The sequence below is a fragment of the Ochotona curzoniae genome, unplaced genomic scaffold, assembly GCF_017591425.1.
Source record: "Ochotona curzoniae isolate NIBS_2020 unplaced genomic scaffold, NIBS_Ocur_1.0 contig_883, whole genome shotgun sequence".
Classification (NCBI taxonomy): domain Eukaryota; kingdom Metazoa; phylum Chordata; class Mammalia; order Lagomorpha; family Ochotonidae; genus Ochotona; species Ochotona curzoniae.
The window spans coordinates 50,153,231-50,170,044 of NW_024466599.1; the positions used below are offsets into that span (position 1 = coordinate 50,153,231).

A 16,814-nucleotide genomic window follows, 5' to 3' on the forward strand; every position below is an offset into this window, starting at 1 on the left:
ACCGAACAGCGGGCAGGATTCTAGCGGGCACCCGGTGGCGCCCCCCGAGGGGCGGGGAGGTCTGAAATGGCGACGGCGCAGGGTCCGAGGGTCACTCTCCCTGGCGCCCTTGACTGGGTACCGCCGCCGCGCCACCTAGCTTGCTGAAGGGCGGGTGCCGGCGCGCAGGGATGGGAGTGAGCAGTGACGAGCGGTCAGCAGGACCAATGAGAACCTCGGAAGTACAGGCCCCGTCCAATCAGTGTCCGGATAGCGGAGACAAGGGTAGGTTGCGAGCGAACGGCGCGTGTGGCGGACACGGGACGCCGAGGACCTAGCCTGCTTGGCTGCGGGGCCGGGCCCTTCCTCCTCGCCGCCTGCCGCGCGTCCTGCACCACAGCTCCCGCTGTGCCCTGGAGGACGCCGAGGAGCGCCAGGCGCAGGGCCGTCCCTGCGGCGGCTGCCGCCAGCGGACTCCGGGCTCTTCCTTAGCGGTCGCCGCAGAGGGATGAGGAGAGGCTCGTGACGGGGAAACGCGCTCGGGGCCGGCCAGGTGGACGCGGCCTACGGCCGGCCGGCCGGCTGCCTGCTCCCGGGCGCGTTGCTTGCAGCGCCCGCGGTGGACATGTTCCCGCGGAGGCCGCCGGCCTCCCTGGCCGCCTGGCTGGCGGGCGCGCGGGGCGGGAGCCTGCTGGGCCTGCTGGCCAATCAGTGCCGCTTCGTGACGGGCTTGCGCGTGCGGCGCGCGCAGCAGATCGCGCAGCTCTACGGGCGCCTCTACTCGGACAGCTCGCGCTGCGTCCTGCTCGGACGCCTGTGGCGACGGCTGCGCGGCCGTCCCGGCCATGCCTCTGGCTTGATGGCGGCGCTCGCCGGCGTCTTCGTGTGGGACGAGGAGAGGATCCAGGAGGAGGAGTTGCAGAGGTGAGTTGCAGAGTCGTCTGTGGGCGGCGGGGGTCCCCGGGGTCGGGGCGGGTGTTCGAACTTGGATACCCTGCATGCAGCCTGCCGTGTCGGTGGGCAGTGGTCGCCCGTTTTACCCGATGGTCCTTGAAGCGGGCACGCAGTGGGTTGAACCTGCCTTAACAAACAGCCTTGTCTATTGCCTGTGCTTAAGTTGATTTGTCAGGGTAGAAATAAGAACTGGAAGCGCAGGTTAGGGTGGGAGCCGGGAGCTTCGATGGAGTGGCGTGACATGAAAAGGCAAGATTGACATTCTAGATGGAAGGCTGGGAAACTGTTGTTCACCTGCTTTTCAAACACACCCAGAATGGTGCAGATCCGCGGCAGGTTTTTATTTAGATCTGCGGGTGTGTAGGCCTGCAGTGTGTGGCGCTCCAGATGGGATCCAGGCCTGGTGAGAAAACACCCGCGGAGCTCTCTGTCGCCGGCTGCCCGCTGGCAGAATTAAGAGGCTGAAAAGGATTTTTGCCCTTTCTTGCACAAATTAGCAGCCCAGACATTGTGAACTGGAAGAATGGGGTGAGGTTTGTGCCGTTTGACCTGCACCTTCGGGGATACTGTGTTGCTAGGTGCTAGTCGTGCTGTTTTCATCCACTGTCTTGTGAAAAGCCCACTGCCACGGATTGAATGTGTCCACCTGCGGTTCCGAATGTGAAACCTCAGGGGAGGAAATGTTTTCTTCAGCTCTTGTTTTAGAAGGTGTTTTCTTTTTAAGAGACATGCAAGCTAAAGTTGACAGTTTGTGATTGTAAGAACCAGAGATGGTCTCCTCTCCCAGACAGACCTCACTTGGGTCTGTGTGTCCATTCTGGGTGTTCTTTGGCATGGAGAAAAATCTGTTAGTCAACGTATTTTGGTTAGCTTAGCTTAAAAGTAGAAATACTCCCGTAAAATAGGTAAGCCACATTTAGGAAGTGGAGCAGCCAGATGCTATCTGTGCAGGATTAGGGTTAGGGGCTAAATGGAAGTCTGTCTTAAGAACAGGAAAGACTGCCCATAGCAGGAAAGGCGACTTTCATAGATGCAGTTTAAAATCTTCACCATAAACACCCATGTTCATGAAAAGGGTAAGCTATTAAAGCGTGATGGTTACCACGTCTAGTTCTTGGTAACATTTGCGTGCTTCTTGGTCATCTGTTCTCATCAAGTAGTCTCAGGTGTAAGAAATAGAAGAATGGAAAGGAAGTGTTTTGAATAAGGCTTATTTGAAAGATAGAGTTACAGAGAGAGAGGTCTGCAGTCTGTTGGTTCATTCCTCAAACGACCATCATGGCTGGGGCTGGGCCAGGCCGAAGCCAGGAGCTACACCCAGGTCTCCGACAAGGGTGGCCAGGGCGCAGTCTTGGGGTCATCCTGCACTGCCTTCCAAGGAACAGTAGCAGAAGGCAGCTGGGTGGGGAGCGGAGCAGCCCCTCCATGGACCAGAGCTCTGTTGTGGGATGCTGACTTCACCCTCTGTACCACAGTGCTGGCCCTGGATGTAAAATATCTTTTAAAGAAGATTTACTTATTTATTTGAAAGTCAGAGAAGGGGAGACCTCATCCATCCATTGGTTCACGCCCCCTACAAATAGCTGCAATGTCAAGGGCTGGGCCAGGCCTGAGCCAGGAGCTTCTTGGGGGTCACATGGGTAAGAAATTATCAGCTGTTTGAATTTTTTTTCTTTTTGATGAGATACTCATATATTACAGTGGTTAAGTTGACAAAAAAAAAAAAAAATCCTCAGTTTGTTCTAGCCGGGAAAGTGCTGGGTGCAAAAGAAGAAGGAGTGTTTGTGAGTGCGGGTTGAACAGCCTGGGGCTTAGGTGGTAGCACGCGCACTGTGGCTTGCTACATGCACTTTGATGGATGTGTCTCCTAGGGCCTGTGTTTAGCAGTAAAGGTTTGCTAGGAGGAGGAAATAAAAGACAGAAAGGGAACGGGCATCATTTGAATCAAGGAGATTAGACCAGTTGAAACTGGAGCTAAATTTCACTCTGTTTACCAGCCTTCTGGTGGGAAAGTTGGAGTACACTTAGTTGAAAACCAACTAAATAGGCATTGTTTCTGGGTCAATTCCAGTTTCCAAATTTCAGAAGTTTAGCTGCTAGTCTGCGACAACACTTAAAGCTGCATGTTGACTCTCCCGGGTTGTTAAAGGTTCTCATTTGACGCTTCGCTGCCCAGTTCACATTTGATAGAGAAATAATAAGCAAGAAAACTATAAGGGAGTCTTTAAAATTTTCATGAAAATGTGTTTTATAAAATGCTTTTGGGGCCCATAGTGGTGGTGGTATAACACAGTGCCCTTCCACCTGTGACATGGGCATCCCATAAAGGTGCTGGTTCAAGACCTGGCTGCTCCACTTCCAATCTAGCTTCGTGTTTCTGGCTTGAGCAAGCGGTAGAGGATGGCCCAAGTCCTTGGTCCCTGCACCCATGTGGGAGACCTAGAAGAAGCCCCTAGGTTCTAGCTTCGAACTAGCGTAGCTCTGGCCTTTGTGACCATTTGGGGAGTAAACCAGTGGATGGAAAACCAATCTCTCTCTCTCTGTAACTCTAATTTTCAAGTAAAATAAATAGCACCTAAAAGAACAACAATAGAAAAAAGAGCTGTGCATGAATTTCAGGACTTGGCACCAAAATAGGCTTATTTTTTTTTTCTTAAAGATTTATTGTATTTTTTCATTGGAAAGTCAGATATACAGGGAAGAGGAGAGACAGAGAGGAAGATCTTCCATCTGCTGATTCACTCCCCTAGTGGCTGCAATGGCTGAAGCTGCGCTGACCTGAAGCCATGGCACAAGAAGCTTCATCCAGGTCTCCCATGCGGGTACAGGGTCCCAAAGCTTTAGGCCGTCCTTGACTGCTTTCCCAGGCCACAAGCAGGGAACTGAATGGGAAGCAGGGCTGCTGGGATTAGAACTGGTGCCCATATGGGATCCTGGTGCATGCAAGGCAAGGAGTTTAGCCACTAGGCTACCGCACCAGGCCCAGGAGACTTACCTTTTAATTCCATTTTTCTTTGAACGTTTTAAGGCCTTGTTGTACATTTTGATGATGTCATAGTTCTTTGGAACTTTTCGTGTTAGTATTTTGTTGAATAAAACATTCTGAGTAGAGGTTAAGTTTTTTTTACTTGGTGTTAAAGTATTAACTTTAAAGTAAACATTACTGTAAGTCAGTCAAGGGAAGTAAGCACAGCTGCTTCAGAACATGGTGGGTTCTGTTTCTGAGACGATTGGGGTAACTTCCAGAATGGAGCACAGTTCTATCTTGAGTTGAGTGCACTTCCACTGTCCCATGTCCCCTAAATCACACCCTTTGGCTTATCTGTGCAGTTTTTGTACCAGCTTGGCCTGGCACAAGCTAATTGTGTTGGTGTCTTGGTGAGTTGGGGATGGAATGTGAAAGGTATGTTTTTGGACATGTGCCTCAAAGTGACCTGGGTTTTTCTTATGTAAGTAATGTAACATGTTCATTTGAGTTTCCGTTCAGAATGAGAAACAATCACCTTGCTTGCTGTGTGCGTCAGAACATCCCTGCCAAGTGAGATCCTGCGTACAGATCAGGCAGCAGTCAGAAGACCTGAGACAAGCAGCAGTCTATACAGAGTGATTTTCACTGACTGCTGAGGCCACATGAAGAAATCTGATCTGTTAATACTTGTTCTAGTAGTCTTACCAGTTGGCTTCAATGAAACAGTCAAACAAAATAGCTTCAGTACTATTTTTGGTGCTTACTGGCATTCTGTAAGCCCAGGGCAAATCTTATGGAAAAATACAGCAGTACAATTTGATTGCTTTGGAACAGTTTTAAAAAAAAATTACAGGAACAAAAAGAGGAAGGATGTTAAGAAATAAAGGCTGGGAGAAACTGCTCTATTAACCTCTTTTTTTTTTTTTTTTTCTTTTTTTTAAGTTACAGTTCATTGCTCCCAAATTTGAGTAAGTGCCAGTAAAGTTTCACAAGGAAAACTGGCTGTTTTCCCATTTCTGGCTTCCAGGGCATTCAGAATATGTGTAATTTATGTTATTAACTGGATATAAAAGTCCTTTTGGCTTAAAGGTTTTTTTAACTAGTTGCCCTGGAACTGCCATGAACTAGTTGGTGTCCCTACTTGGGTGCTGCATTACTAGTGCATGGGAGTCCCTGGCTGGCATTAGTTTGAAATTGGATGAAGTGACGTATTTTGAGTGAAGCATTTTGTCTTATTGAAATCCCTAGTTGCAGGAATGGCTTCATTTGAGTCATTTTGGACCTTTGTCGCAAGCTCTGTGCTGAGGACAAGCTCCCCAGATAAGCTGAGCCCTGGTATTTTGTGTGGTAGGCCTTCAGTTCCCATAGCTTCCAGGCCAGCCTTCCTAAAGCGGGGTGACAGCTTGCCTTTCAGAAAAGGGGAAACACTGACCGTCTTTCATCCTTTGGTTAATCTCATCTCGTTGCTATTATGGGAATAATCTCTTTTGTCCTTCCACTCCTCTCCTTGTTCCTTAAGTCTCAGTGACGGGAAGGTTTAGTCACTCAGCCACCCAGAGATTTGGCACAGCAGGCCGAAGGGTTGTGTGCTGAGATGGTGTGAGGCTTTGCTTGTCTCCACACGGAGGGTAGCGAGTGACTCTGTGCTGTTGTATGCCAGCCGTGGCCGGTTGTCCTGGTAGCATTACAAGGTGAGGCCTTCCAAGGATATTTAAACCTTGGGACAAAGTAGCCACACTGCTCCTGTCCTCCTCTGGGCTGCAGTCTTGCTCCAGCATTCGTGAGTGCTTTTCAAAGAACCGAATGTTTTGCCGTCACGAGTCATCATCCATCGCTCTTCAAGGACTTGGTCTCATCATTTTAATCAAGGCCGCCCAGTCATCTTTAATTATATAGGAGAGCCTGACTAAGGAGTAAATCAGAAGTTCTGTGTCATTTTGGCTCTTTGAAGACCATTAAAAATTATCGCCAATGGTCATTAATTTTCTTAAAACCTTACTATGTAATTACTTTATGAATCCAAGTATTTTAATAAGATGTTCCACCAGTGGAAAAAGAGTCCTGCCCCTTTTCCACTCCCATTCAGGAGTGGCACTTATTTATTATTGAGGGATGCTGGGCTCATCCTTTGATTGCTGCCGTGCAAGGCCTAAATGATTTTCTGAACAAATCTGTGGTTTTGCTTTTGCTTTCTTTTCTGCTGCAAGATTTTACTGTGTACTCTAGGGTTCCGTCACTGTTCCTCTACTTGCCAGTTTGCAGTACCAGCTGTCAATTCGTTTTGGAACCTTAAATTTAAGAGACTCAGTATAAATAAATTTAAGAGACTCAGTATAAATTGTACTTGTCAGGATTTTTGGTTGCAAGCAAACTAATCTTCATTAACTTAAGCAAAAAGAATAAATCAAAAGTACGTTGGGTCACACACAACACTGACAAAGAGACCATAGGATGAGTCAGACGTGCTGCAGGAGTGGGTGGGTCAGTGTCACTGGGGTTTTTTGCACTAGAATGGCTACACTGCTGGACTCTCAACTCCCTCAGGGTCCCCTGCCTAAAACATTATTTTCTTAAGGTTCAAAGCCCCATTTCTGGTCTCTAATCTCTCTCTCTTTCTAATCCTTTGCCATCTCCTCCCTACCTTTCTTTTCTTTTCTTCTTCTTCTTCTTTTTTTTTTTTTTTTTTTTTTTTAGAAGGCATCTATTTATTTTTACCTGAAAAGCAGAGTTAGAGGAAGAGACAGAGGTCCTCCATCTGCTGGCTTGCTCTCCAAATGTCCACAAAGGCCTGAGCTGGGCTGGTCAGAAACTAGGAGCATGGACCTTTTCTGGGCCTCTCATGTGGGTACAGAGGCCCAAGCAGTTGGGTCTTGAACCAGTACCCATACAATGCCAACATTGCAGGTGGCAGCTTTAGCTCATACGTTGCAACACTGGCACCTAAATTTTTTTTGATTTGTTTGTACGTGTGTGTTCCCCATCTTCCCCCCACATTTTCTGGCTTTCAAATAAATAAAACAAGTGATTAAAACCATACTATAGGGCCCGGCGCGGTGGCGCAAGTGGTTAAAGGTCCTCGCCTTGCACGCCCGGGATCCCATGTGGGCGCCGGTTCTAATCCCGGCAGCCCCGCTTCCCTTCCAGCTTCCTGCCTGTGTCCTGGGAAAGCAGTCGAGGACGGCCCAAAAGCCTTGGGAACCTGCACCCGCGTGGGAGACCCAGAAGAGGCTCCTGGCTTCGGATTGGCATAGTATCGGCCCGTTGCGCTCACTTGGGGAGTGAATCATCGGACGGAAGATCTTCCTCTCTGTCTCTCCTCTCTGTATATCCGCCTTTCCAATAAGAAAATAATAAAAATAAATCTTTAAAAAAAAAAAACCATACTATAAGCTGGGCCTGGCTCGGTAGCCTAGTGGTTAAAGTCCTCGCCTTCCATGCACCGGAATCCGTATGGGTGCCGGTTCTAATTCTGGTGCCCCACTTCCCATCATGCTCCTTGCTTGTGGCCTGGGAAAGCAGTGGAGGACGGCCCAAAGACTAGGGACCCTGCACCCGCGTGGGAGACCTGGAAGAGGCTCCTGGCTTCGGATTGGCTCAGCAATAGTCATTGCAGCCACTTGGGGAGTGAATCATCAAATGGAAGATCTTTCTGTCTGTATCTCCTCCTTTCTGTTCATCTGACTTTCCAGTAAAATAATAACAACAATAACAATAAATCTTTTAAAAAGCAAACAAACAAAAAAACCTGCAGAAATGTACAAACTGTGCAGGCCGTTGTTGTGGCTTAGAAGGCTGGGTTTCTGCCCGTGCCTTCACCGTCATCCCCTCCATATGAGCACGAGTTCATGTCTCAGAGCTCCACTTCCAGTCCAGCTTCCTGCTCATGGCCTGGGAAAGCATCAGAGGATGGCTGAAGTACCTGGGCCTTTGCTGCCCGTGTGAAAGAACAGGAGAGTTTTTGGCATCTGGCTTTGGGGAGTGAACCAGAGGTTAAAGATTTCTCTCTCTGCCTTCCAAATCAATCTTTACTATTTATGGTTACTGGCATAAGCATGGACATAAACATCGTTAGGATAAAATTGAGAGTCCCAAAATAAACTCAGGTTTTTGGTTTTCCATAAGGGTGCCAAAATAATTTAGTGAATGAAAGAATAGTCTTCTTGGGGTACAGCAAGCTAAGCCTTCATCTGCAGCATTGGAACCCATAAGGGCATCCGTTTGAGTCCTAGTTGCTACACTTCTGATTCAGCTCCCTGCTCATGGCCTGCGAACACAGCAGAGAATGGCTCAAGTCCTGACTAAAAAACACAGAGAAACTTGAATCAGCTTTTTAAAAATTGTCTTTAATAAATGGTGCCCTGACAACTGGAGATGCATATGTAGAAGAATGGGTTTAATCCCCTACCACACACCATCCACAAATACTAGTTCAGAATGTGCCTGGGACTTAAACAGATGGGAAAACTCCTGGGAGAAAGTTAAGACTATCAGTGATGAATAGCTCACTAGAATTGCAGCTAAGATGCTTGGCTCCCTAAGAAACTGGAGAAGGCCAGAGTGGTGGCTGCTGTGTGTGTAGGGGACCTCTCACCCACAGCCTTGTGTTTTGCCAGATACCTTCACTGGTGAGCTGCCTGTTGGCTCGGAGACCTCGCCTCTTGTCCGGTGGAGCCCAGGAATGACCTGAGGGGAGCTGAGCTGTGTCCCTGCCCTACTCCAGGCTCATGTTAGAGATTTGAGGAAAGAAGAGCTGCGCAGCGAGAGACTCCAAGTCTTGGAAGGCACCAGAAAGGACATTTTCAGATCCTGTCTTGTGCAGTTTAGCTGCTTAAGTTAACATGCAGTCATTTTAGTCTTCCTAATAAAGCTGATGTTTTAAAGATGCATTTAGATTTACGGAGAAGGTGAGACAGAGAAATCTTCCATCTTCTGGTTCATTCCTCAGATGGCTGCAACAGCCAGATTTAGGTTTCTGAAGCCAAAAGCCAGGAGCTTTTTCTAAGTCTCCCATGCGGGTGCAGTGGCCCACAGACTTGAGCCATGCTTAGCTGCTTTTCCACGCACATTAAACAGGGAAATGAAATGAATAGTGGAGCAGCCAGAACTTGATCTGGTTTCTCTATGGGATGCCTGGACTGCAAGTGAAGACTTAGTTTATTATGCCACAATATCACTCAAAAGCTGCTTTAAAAATAAAAAGAAAAGAAAAGGAAAAGATGCAGGCATGAATCTTAGTGATTTTGTATTAGGCAGTAGGTAGGTTTTTTTAATTTGTTTTGTTTTGTTTTTTTAAGATTTATATTTATTGAAAAGGCAGATTTATGGAGAAGAGATACAGAAAGATCTTCCATCCATGGTCACTCCCAAAGTGGCCACAGTGGTCATCTGTGGCTGAGCCAAAGCTGCTTCTAGGCCTCCCGTGGGGGAACAGGGGCCCAAGTCTTGTTCTGCCCTCCACTGCTTTTCCATAATCAGAGAGCTGAATTGCAAATGGAGTAGCAGGGTCGTGAACCGGCTCCCATATGGAATGGCGGTGCTTGCAAGTGGAGGATTGGTCAGTTGAGCCATCATACCAGCCCCAGTAGTTAGTAATTTCTTAGATATAACACAAAAAATTAGTGCCTCCCTCACCCCCCCCCCAAAAAAAAAAAACCCTGCTATATTGAACTTAGTCAAAGTTAAACTTTTATGTATCAAAGGATGCTGTGAGAAGACATGGTACAGAAGAGAATGTAAATCATATTTCCGATAGTATCTACAATTTTATATCCAGAACTACTAAGTTTGACAATAAAGCACTGACCTAATTCAGATGGGGCCAAAGGATTTCAGCAGACATTTCTCCCAAGAAATCACACAGATGGCCAGTAACTACACAGAACAATGCTCGGTGTGTGCTAGACGTCAGGGAAATACCAGTCTAGACTACCGTGAAATACCACTTCACACCCACTGCGCTGCCTCCAGCCAGCCACCAGGAAGATGCACTAAACAAGTGCTGGCACGGATGCAGAGCAGTTGTATGAGTGTAAATGGTGCCTACGTTTAGAAAACACTTTGGCAGTTACTCAGAAAGTTAAGGCCCATCAGGTTGATTCCTAGGAACCAACCCAAGAGAACTGAGAAACACACAGAGTTGCACTTGAATGCCTCTAACAGGGTTATTCCTACTAGCTGGAAGACGGAAACAAGCGAAGTACCTGTTGCCTGATGAATAGGTAAATAAACTTATCATCGGATGGATACAGTAGAATCTTATGTAGGCATGAAAGGGATAAAATACAGTCTGGATGAACCTAGAAAGAATGCCTGGTGAAAGAAGCCAGACACACAAAGGGAAGGTGCTGTCTGAGTCCCTTTAATTGAGGTGCCCAAAATGGACAGATCCGTAGACAGAGTTACCTAGGGCTGGAGGAGGGGTGAGAGTGAGCAGTGACTGAGTGTTGATGGGTGCAGGTTTCTTTTGGGGATGGTAGAAATATTCTGGAATTAGAAAGTGGCAGTGGGCCTAGCATGGTACCATAATGGCTGAAGTCCTCACCTTGCACGCACCGGAATCCCATATGGGCACTAGTTCTAATCCCAGCAGCCCTGCTTCCCATCCAGCTCCCTGCTTGTGGCCTGGGAAAGCAGTCGAGAACGGCCCCAAGGCTTGGGACCCTGCACCCGCGTGGGAGACCCAGAAGAGGTTCTGGGCTCCTGGTTTTGGATTGGCTCAGCTCCAGCCATTGCGGCCATTTGGGGAGTGAATCATTGGATGGAAGATCTTCCTTTCTGTCTCTCCTTCTCTATGTATATCTGACTTTCCAATGAGAAATAAAGTAAATCTTAAAGGGAAAAAAAAAAGAAAATGGGCAATGGTTATACAATCTTGGGAATGTGCTAAAGAGACTGAATTGTATAACATAAAAGAATAAATCTTTGGTGATTGAAAAGAGAGGAGGAAAATGTGTAAATACTCTGACAGCTCAAAAGGCAGAGGAAAGAAGATCAGATGATGTTTTACAATGATAAACCTTAATATTTAAGGACTAATAATGTGTCAGGCATTATGTAATTTACATCTAAGTTTGTAATCTTCCCAGCCAACTGAAACCCGGGTGGGAGCTCTTGGTTCCTGGCCAGGCCTGGCTGTGGCAGCCATTTATAGATGGAGGATCTCCTTCTCTCTGTGTGTGTCTCTTTATATGTATGGCTCTTTCAAATAAATAAATAAATCTTTTTAAAAATTGATTGGGGCCAGCTCTGTGATGCCAGCATTCCATTTAGGCACTTGTTCAGGTCTTGGCTGCTCCTCTTAAAGCTCAGTGTTGCTGCACTTGGAAAGCCGTGGAAGATGACCCAGGTGTTGGGGAGTCTGCACCTATGCAGAAAACTCAGAAGAAGCTCCAGGCCTGCGGCTTTGGCCCAGCCAGTTCTGGCTTCTGTGGTAAACCAGCAGATGGAAGAGACCCCTCTCTGTTGTTTTTTTTTTTTTTTAAGATTAATTTAGTTTTTTATTGCAAAGTCAGATACACAGAGAGGAGGAGAGACAGAGAGGAATAGCTTCTGTCCGATGGTTCACTCCCCAAGTGACCACAACGACCGGTGCTGCGCCAATCTGAAGCCAGGAGCCAGGAGCCTCCTCCAGGTTTCCCACGTGGGTGCAAGGGCCCAAGGCTTTGTGCTGTTCTCAACTGCTTTCCCAGGCCACAAGCAAGGAGCTGGATGGGAAGTGGGGCCACCAGGACATGAACCAGCACCCATATGTTATCCTGGAGTGTTCAAGGCAAGGACTTTAGCCTCCAGGCTACCGCACCGGGCCCCCTCTCTGTTTCTGCTTCTTCTCTGTAACTCTGCCTTTCAAATAAAAAAGCAGAAATCTTAAATATATTTATTTTATTTATTTGAAAGGCAAAGAGAGATCCCTTATCTGGTTTACTGCCCAAATGCCTGTGGCAACTGGAGCTGGGCCAAGCTGATGCCACATGCCTGGAACTCTATCTGAATTTGTAAGATGAATGGCAGGAACCCAGCCTCATGAGCTGTCATTTGTTGCCTCCCAGGAAACTATCATGGAAACTGTTAGCCTGGCCACTCTGAGGGTAGTATGCAGCTATCCCAACTGTTGTCCTGACCACTATGCCAAACCTGCCCCCTCCTTAAATTTTTTTTTTAAATTTGTAAATATTTTAACCCATTCCAATTGTAACACAAGCCTTCGTGTGAGCCTTTTATTTCACTGAGCTAACAGCTGTCTGCCCCTTGTTTGTTTCTCTCCTCTCAGATCCATTAATGAGATGAAACGGTTGGAAGAGATGTCCAGTGTATTTCAGAGCTCTGGAGTGGAACGCCACCCTGCGGAACCCAAGTCCCAAACGGGCGGGAAAGAAGATGCGAAAGACAAAGAGGAGCCCTGGGAGATGGTGATGGATAAGAAGCACTTCAAGCTGTGGCGGCGCCCAATCACGGGCACTCACCTCTACCAGTACCGAGGTGGGTCTGGCACTGGGTCTGGCAGGGCTGCCTTTCAGCTGTGTTCCAGCACTGCCCCGGTGCACAGGGCACAATGCCTCCTGCTTCTCTAAACCAGTTCTGTTCTAGTTGCTTCTTCGAAAAGTCACCCCGTTTTCTTTGTTTTTCTTTTCCCAAAAGACAAGCATCTCGGTGTCTTCCTTGCTGTAGATCAGGTTTTATTTTGCTGCTTCTGCGTAGCAGTGGAGTTTCCAGTGCTTTCTGTCTGAGCTCTGCCTGTTTTCTAGAGCTGAAATGCAGTGAAGTGATAAGAATAGGCAGTCACAGGAGTGCAGTGAGCATTCCTTCTTCTTTCTTGTCATTTTAGTTTTCGGGACCTACACAGATGTGACACCCCGGCAGTTCTTCAATGTTCAGGTGAGTGAATTTTTCTCTCCGAATTTGAACCCTGGCAAGCCTGTGCACAAGTTGCTTTCTCCGATTCAGACGATGCAGACTTGGTGTGTCATCTGTCTCTGACCCCTCCTGCACTGTGTGTCCTCTGCTCGCCGCGTTTGCCTTAGTTTCTTTCTTTGTCCCACAAGAATGAGATTACTTCGGGCCCCCTTGTGTAAAGTCAAGCAGGAGAATGGATTTCAATGTTTTATTAATTTGTATTTAAAAAGTTTTTAACGAAACGGGCAGAAAAAGAGAAGCAGCTATCGTCCATGGTTTCACTGCTCAAATGGCTGTCAGAGCTGAGGCAGGAGCCTGGCACCTGACCACCTGAGCCATCGGTGCTGCTCTCGTCCCTGGATCTGCACAGGCAGGAGGCCGGACTGGGAGCCGGGCATCAAAACCAGGCTCTTGGATGCAGGATGTGAACATCTTCCCAGCATCCTGATGGCTATCTCAGACACCTGAGATAGCCTGAACAGCTGTCCTGAACAGTTTGAGTTCATATAAAATAACCGTCTATTCCCACATCCTTCAGTACCTGAAACCAGGCATAACCTCTTAGCGGTAACATTATTGAAATCACTGGCCATTGATGCAGCACTTGTATGAAATGTTTTCTTTTGTATTCCAGTTTTTGTATTCAGTTTCCTTGATAGCATTTTCCTTTTCAGTACAGACCCAATCTGGGTTACGTTCAGTGGTCACATCTTTTTAGCCCCTTTTAACCTGGAGCATTTCCAAAGTGAAGGTATTTAATGAAAATGAAAAGTATCTGTTCAAAGACTGTTTTTGTCTTCGGAATAGTGAGAAATGTTTAAAATAAAAATGAAAACGGGAAGTGAGAACACCAGAGTTGCACAATGTTTGTTTCTTGGAGTGTTCATTTGTTTTGTCAGACTTTCAGCAACTAATGTGTTGTTTGTAGCACCTGTTAGTGATACCCAAGCTTGCTTTCCCCTGAGCACTGAATTTTGTCAGTCTTGAGGTTTTCCCAGTTTAGATGTTGATCTTAATTTGAAATCCCTCAGTTGCGAGTTATTCTAGAAACTTAGACAAGGTAACAACATACTACTTGGTGTTTTTTGTGTGTGAGATGTCTGCTTCCTACTTTCTGTTTAAAATGTCCTGGTTTCCTCACCCTCATATGTTTATACCACTATCAAAGAGTGTTTTCTCCCAGATGTTTTTGTTTCTTTTTCTTACGTGTTTCTTTGGCTTGTCTTTTCTTCCTAAGATTCACTTTCGGTATGTTGATACTGGCCAGTAGGAAGGAATTTTAGAAGAATGACCTGAAGTAACACTTAGGCAAGATCCCTGTTGGCTCCTAAGAACATCCTGGGGCCAGAGGCCCATGCTCTGGAAAGGTCTCTGACATTTCTTAGCACACTGATGCTAGTGTACTCCTCTTTCTGAGCAGCTGGACACAGAATACAGAAAAAAGTGGGATGCCCTGGTGATCAAGCTGGAGGTGATTGAGCGGGACGCCGTCAGTGGCTCCGAGGTGCTGCACTGGGTCACCCATTTTCCTGTGAGTTCTCTCACTTCTGGCTTCACTTCTGCCAGGGCTGTGTGATGCAGAGCCTTCATCCTGCTTCTCTGTTTCTTTAGTATCCGATGTACTCACGGGACTATGTCTACGTTCGGCGCTACAGCGTAGATGAGGAAAACAACGTGATGGTGTTGGTGTCACGGTAAGTGCAACTGTGCGTGGCTCTCTGCGGGTCCCTCACGTTGCTCTTCTTTCTTGTGTCGCTGTCAGTTTGCATGTTCCCAGGACCCTGACGAGTGCCCCCAGGCTTCCCAGCGGCCAGCGCACATACACGCCCACACACACACCCATCAGCTCAGGAAGACAGGCGGGCTGTGTCCAGGAGTGTTGAAGGGATGTGCGCTTTTCAGCTGGGAGAGTTGTTAAAACACTTTCCTCGGGTTCTTTAATGTCGGTAGTTTTAGAAAGAAGTGTTCTCCTGTTTGACACAGAGCCTAGTGAACCATAAATCGCCAGGACCTAAGGATGTTGCATGCTGTTGAGAAGTGAGTGGGTGTAGTTCAGCTCAGAGCCAGCTGGTGGGGCTTTCTCTTCCCTCTGTTGAGTCCAGACACTGACAAACATCTGCTTCCCCCTCCAGCGCTGTGGAGCATCCCAGCGTGCCCGAGTCTCCGGAATTTGTGAGGGTCAGGTCGTACGAATCCCAGATGGTTATCCGTCCCCACAAGTCATTTGATGAGGTGAGTTTTACATCATCCAAGAGACAGTGTACCTCTTAGCTTTAAGATTATCTCCAGAGATGTCTTGTACCACCAACTGGGGAGGGAGTGTGGTATTGTAGGGCAGAGGTTCTCAAACTTTTGTTTCAGAAACAGCTGGAACTTGAAGTTACATTGCTGGGTCCTAACCTCAGAGTTTTTGGTTTAATAGATTTTAGATGTGGCTTTTCATTTATAGTTGTGAGAAATTCTCAGGTGAGACTAATGGTGCTAGATTGGGAGCCTTTTAGGAAACCCCTGCTCAGGGGGCTGTATCAGGAATACCCCTAACAACAAAGAAATGATAGGCCCTTGGGTCCCTTTGATCTTAGAGGTAGATATTGGGAGATACTAGCCACCCTGGGTGTCCTTTTGTCACCACTTCACCATGGTGGGCAGAGCACCAGATAACTTGGATTTGTGCTTCTTCTCTGTATGTACTATGGGAGGGTTGGAATGCTCTCTGAATTCTTAAATAGTTTGTGACCTTTCTTTGAAAGGAATATTTCATTACACTTAGTGAAAAATTTTTTTAAAGATTTATTCAATTTTTTTTTTTTTGGAACAGCAGATTTACAGAGAAACTGAGAGACAGAAAGATCTTTTGTCCATTGCTTCTTTCCTCAAGTGGCCACATTGGCCGGAGCTGAGCTAGTCTGAAAGCAGGGGCCAGGAGCTTCTTCTCAGTCTCCCACATGGGCCTCTCTTACGGTACAGGCAGGGTCTCAAGGCCATCCTCCACTGCCTTCTCATGCCATAGGCATGGAGGGGAGCTGGATGGGAAATGGAGCAGCTGGGACTCTCACCAGCACCCATATGGGATGCTGTTGCTGTGAGTGGCAGCTTTACCCACTCCACCACAGCCCCAGCCCCAGTGCAATATTTTAATTTAGGAAATTATGATCAGTTGAAAAAAAAATTGAAAAGAAACCATGTGTGAAACTTTTTAATACACACTTTGAAGTTTTTTAAAAACCTTTTTTTAAAATAAAAGATTTATTTATTTGAAAATCAGAGTGACAGATGTTCCATCCAGTGGTCCTGGTGCAATGGCTCAATGGCCAAATCTTCACCTTGCCCATATGGGTGCCAGTTCGTGTCCTGGATGCTCTACTTCCTATCCAGCTTCCTGTTTGTGGCCTGGAAAAGCAGTTGAGGACGGCCCAAAGCCTTGGGACCCTGCACACATGTGGGAGACCCGTAGGAAGTTCCTGGCTCCTGGCTTCGGATCGGCTCAGCTCTGGCCATTGCGGCTGCTTGGAGAGTGAATCAGCGGGTGGACGGTCTTTCTCCCTGTCTCTCCTTCTCTTCATAAATCTGATCTGCCTTTCTAATAAAAATCAATAAATATTTAAAAGAAAAATAATATATATGTATATTTATAAGCTCTTTGTTTTAGAAGATGGAAGTCAGCCTGCTGTCAAGTTAACTTTAGGAAGGAGACACTGAGAACAGTGTGGGAGGGAGACAGGCCCAGCTTTATTCCCTTATGTCGCTTTTGAAATTTGGAACACGTCTGTGTGTTAACATTTGAAAGAATGTGGTTTGACTTCCGGCATTGTTGCCTTTAGAAACCGTGACCCTGTAACAAGTAAAGCCTAGTTTAGTACTTAGCAGAATATATTGCATTTAGAAGCCACTCAGGATATATTTCTTCTAGATTGGGTTTGGAGAATGAAAAGGATTACCGGTGTAATTAGTATTCTTTTATGTATTTATGGCAAGTTCTTATGAAAAAGGTGGGATTTGCACTGGTCTTGTGGAGTAATGGGTT

General features: G+C 46.9%; 1 protein-coding gene across 1 annotated transcript in view; it reads left to right on the forward strand.

Annotated features, from left to right (window-relative positions):
* Window positions 1-16,814, forward strand: part of STARD7 (StAR related lipid transfer domain containing 7) — a 23,633-nt gene continuing 6,819 nt past the window's right edge. The window contains exons 1-6 of the mRNA XM_040993508.1: window positions 1-903; window positions 12,168-12,376; window positions 12,723-12,772; window positions 14,211-14,321; window positions 14,402-14,484; window positions 14,923-15,022. Coding sequence (XP_040849442.1) covers window positions 605-903; window positions 12,168-12,376; window positions 12,723-12,772; window positions 14,211-14,321; window positions 14,402-14,484; window positions 14,923-15,022 — 852 coding nt within the window. The 5' untranslated portion in view covers window positions 1-604. The remainder of the gene's footprint in view (window positions 904-12,167; window positions 12,377-12,722; window positions 12,773-14,210; window positions 14,322-14,401; window positions 14,485-14,922; window positions 15,023-16,814) is intronic.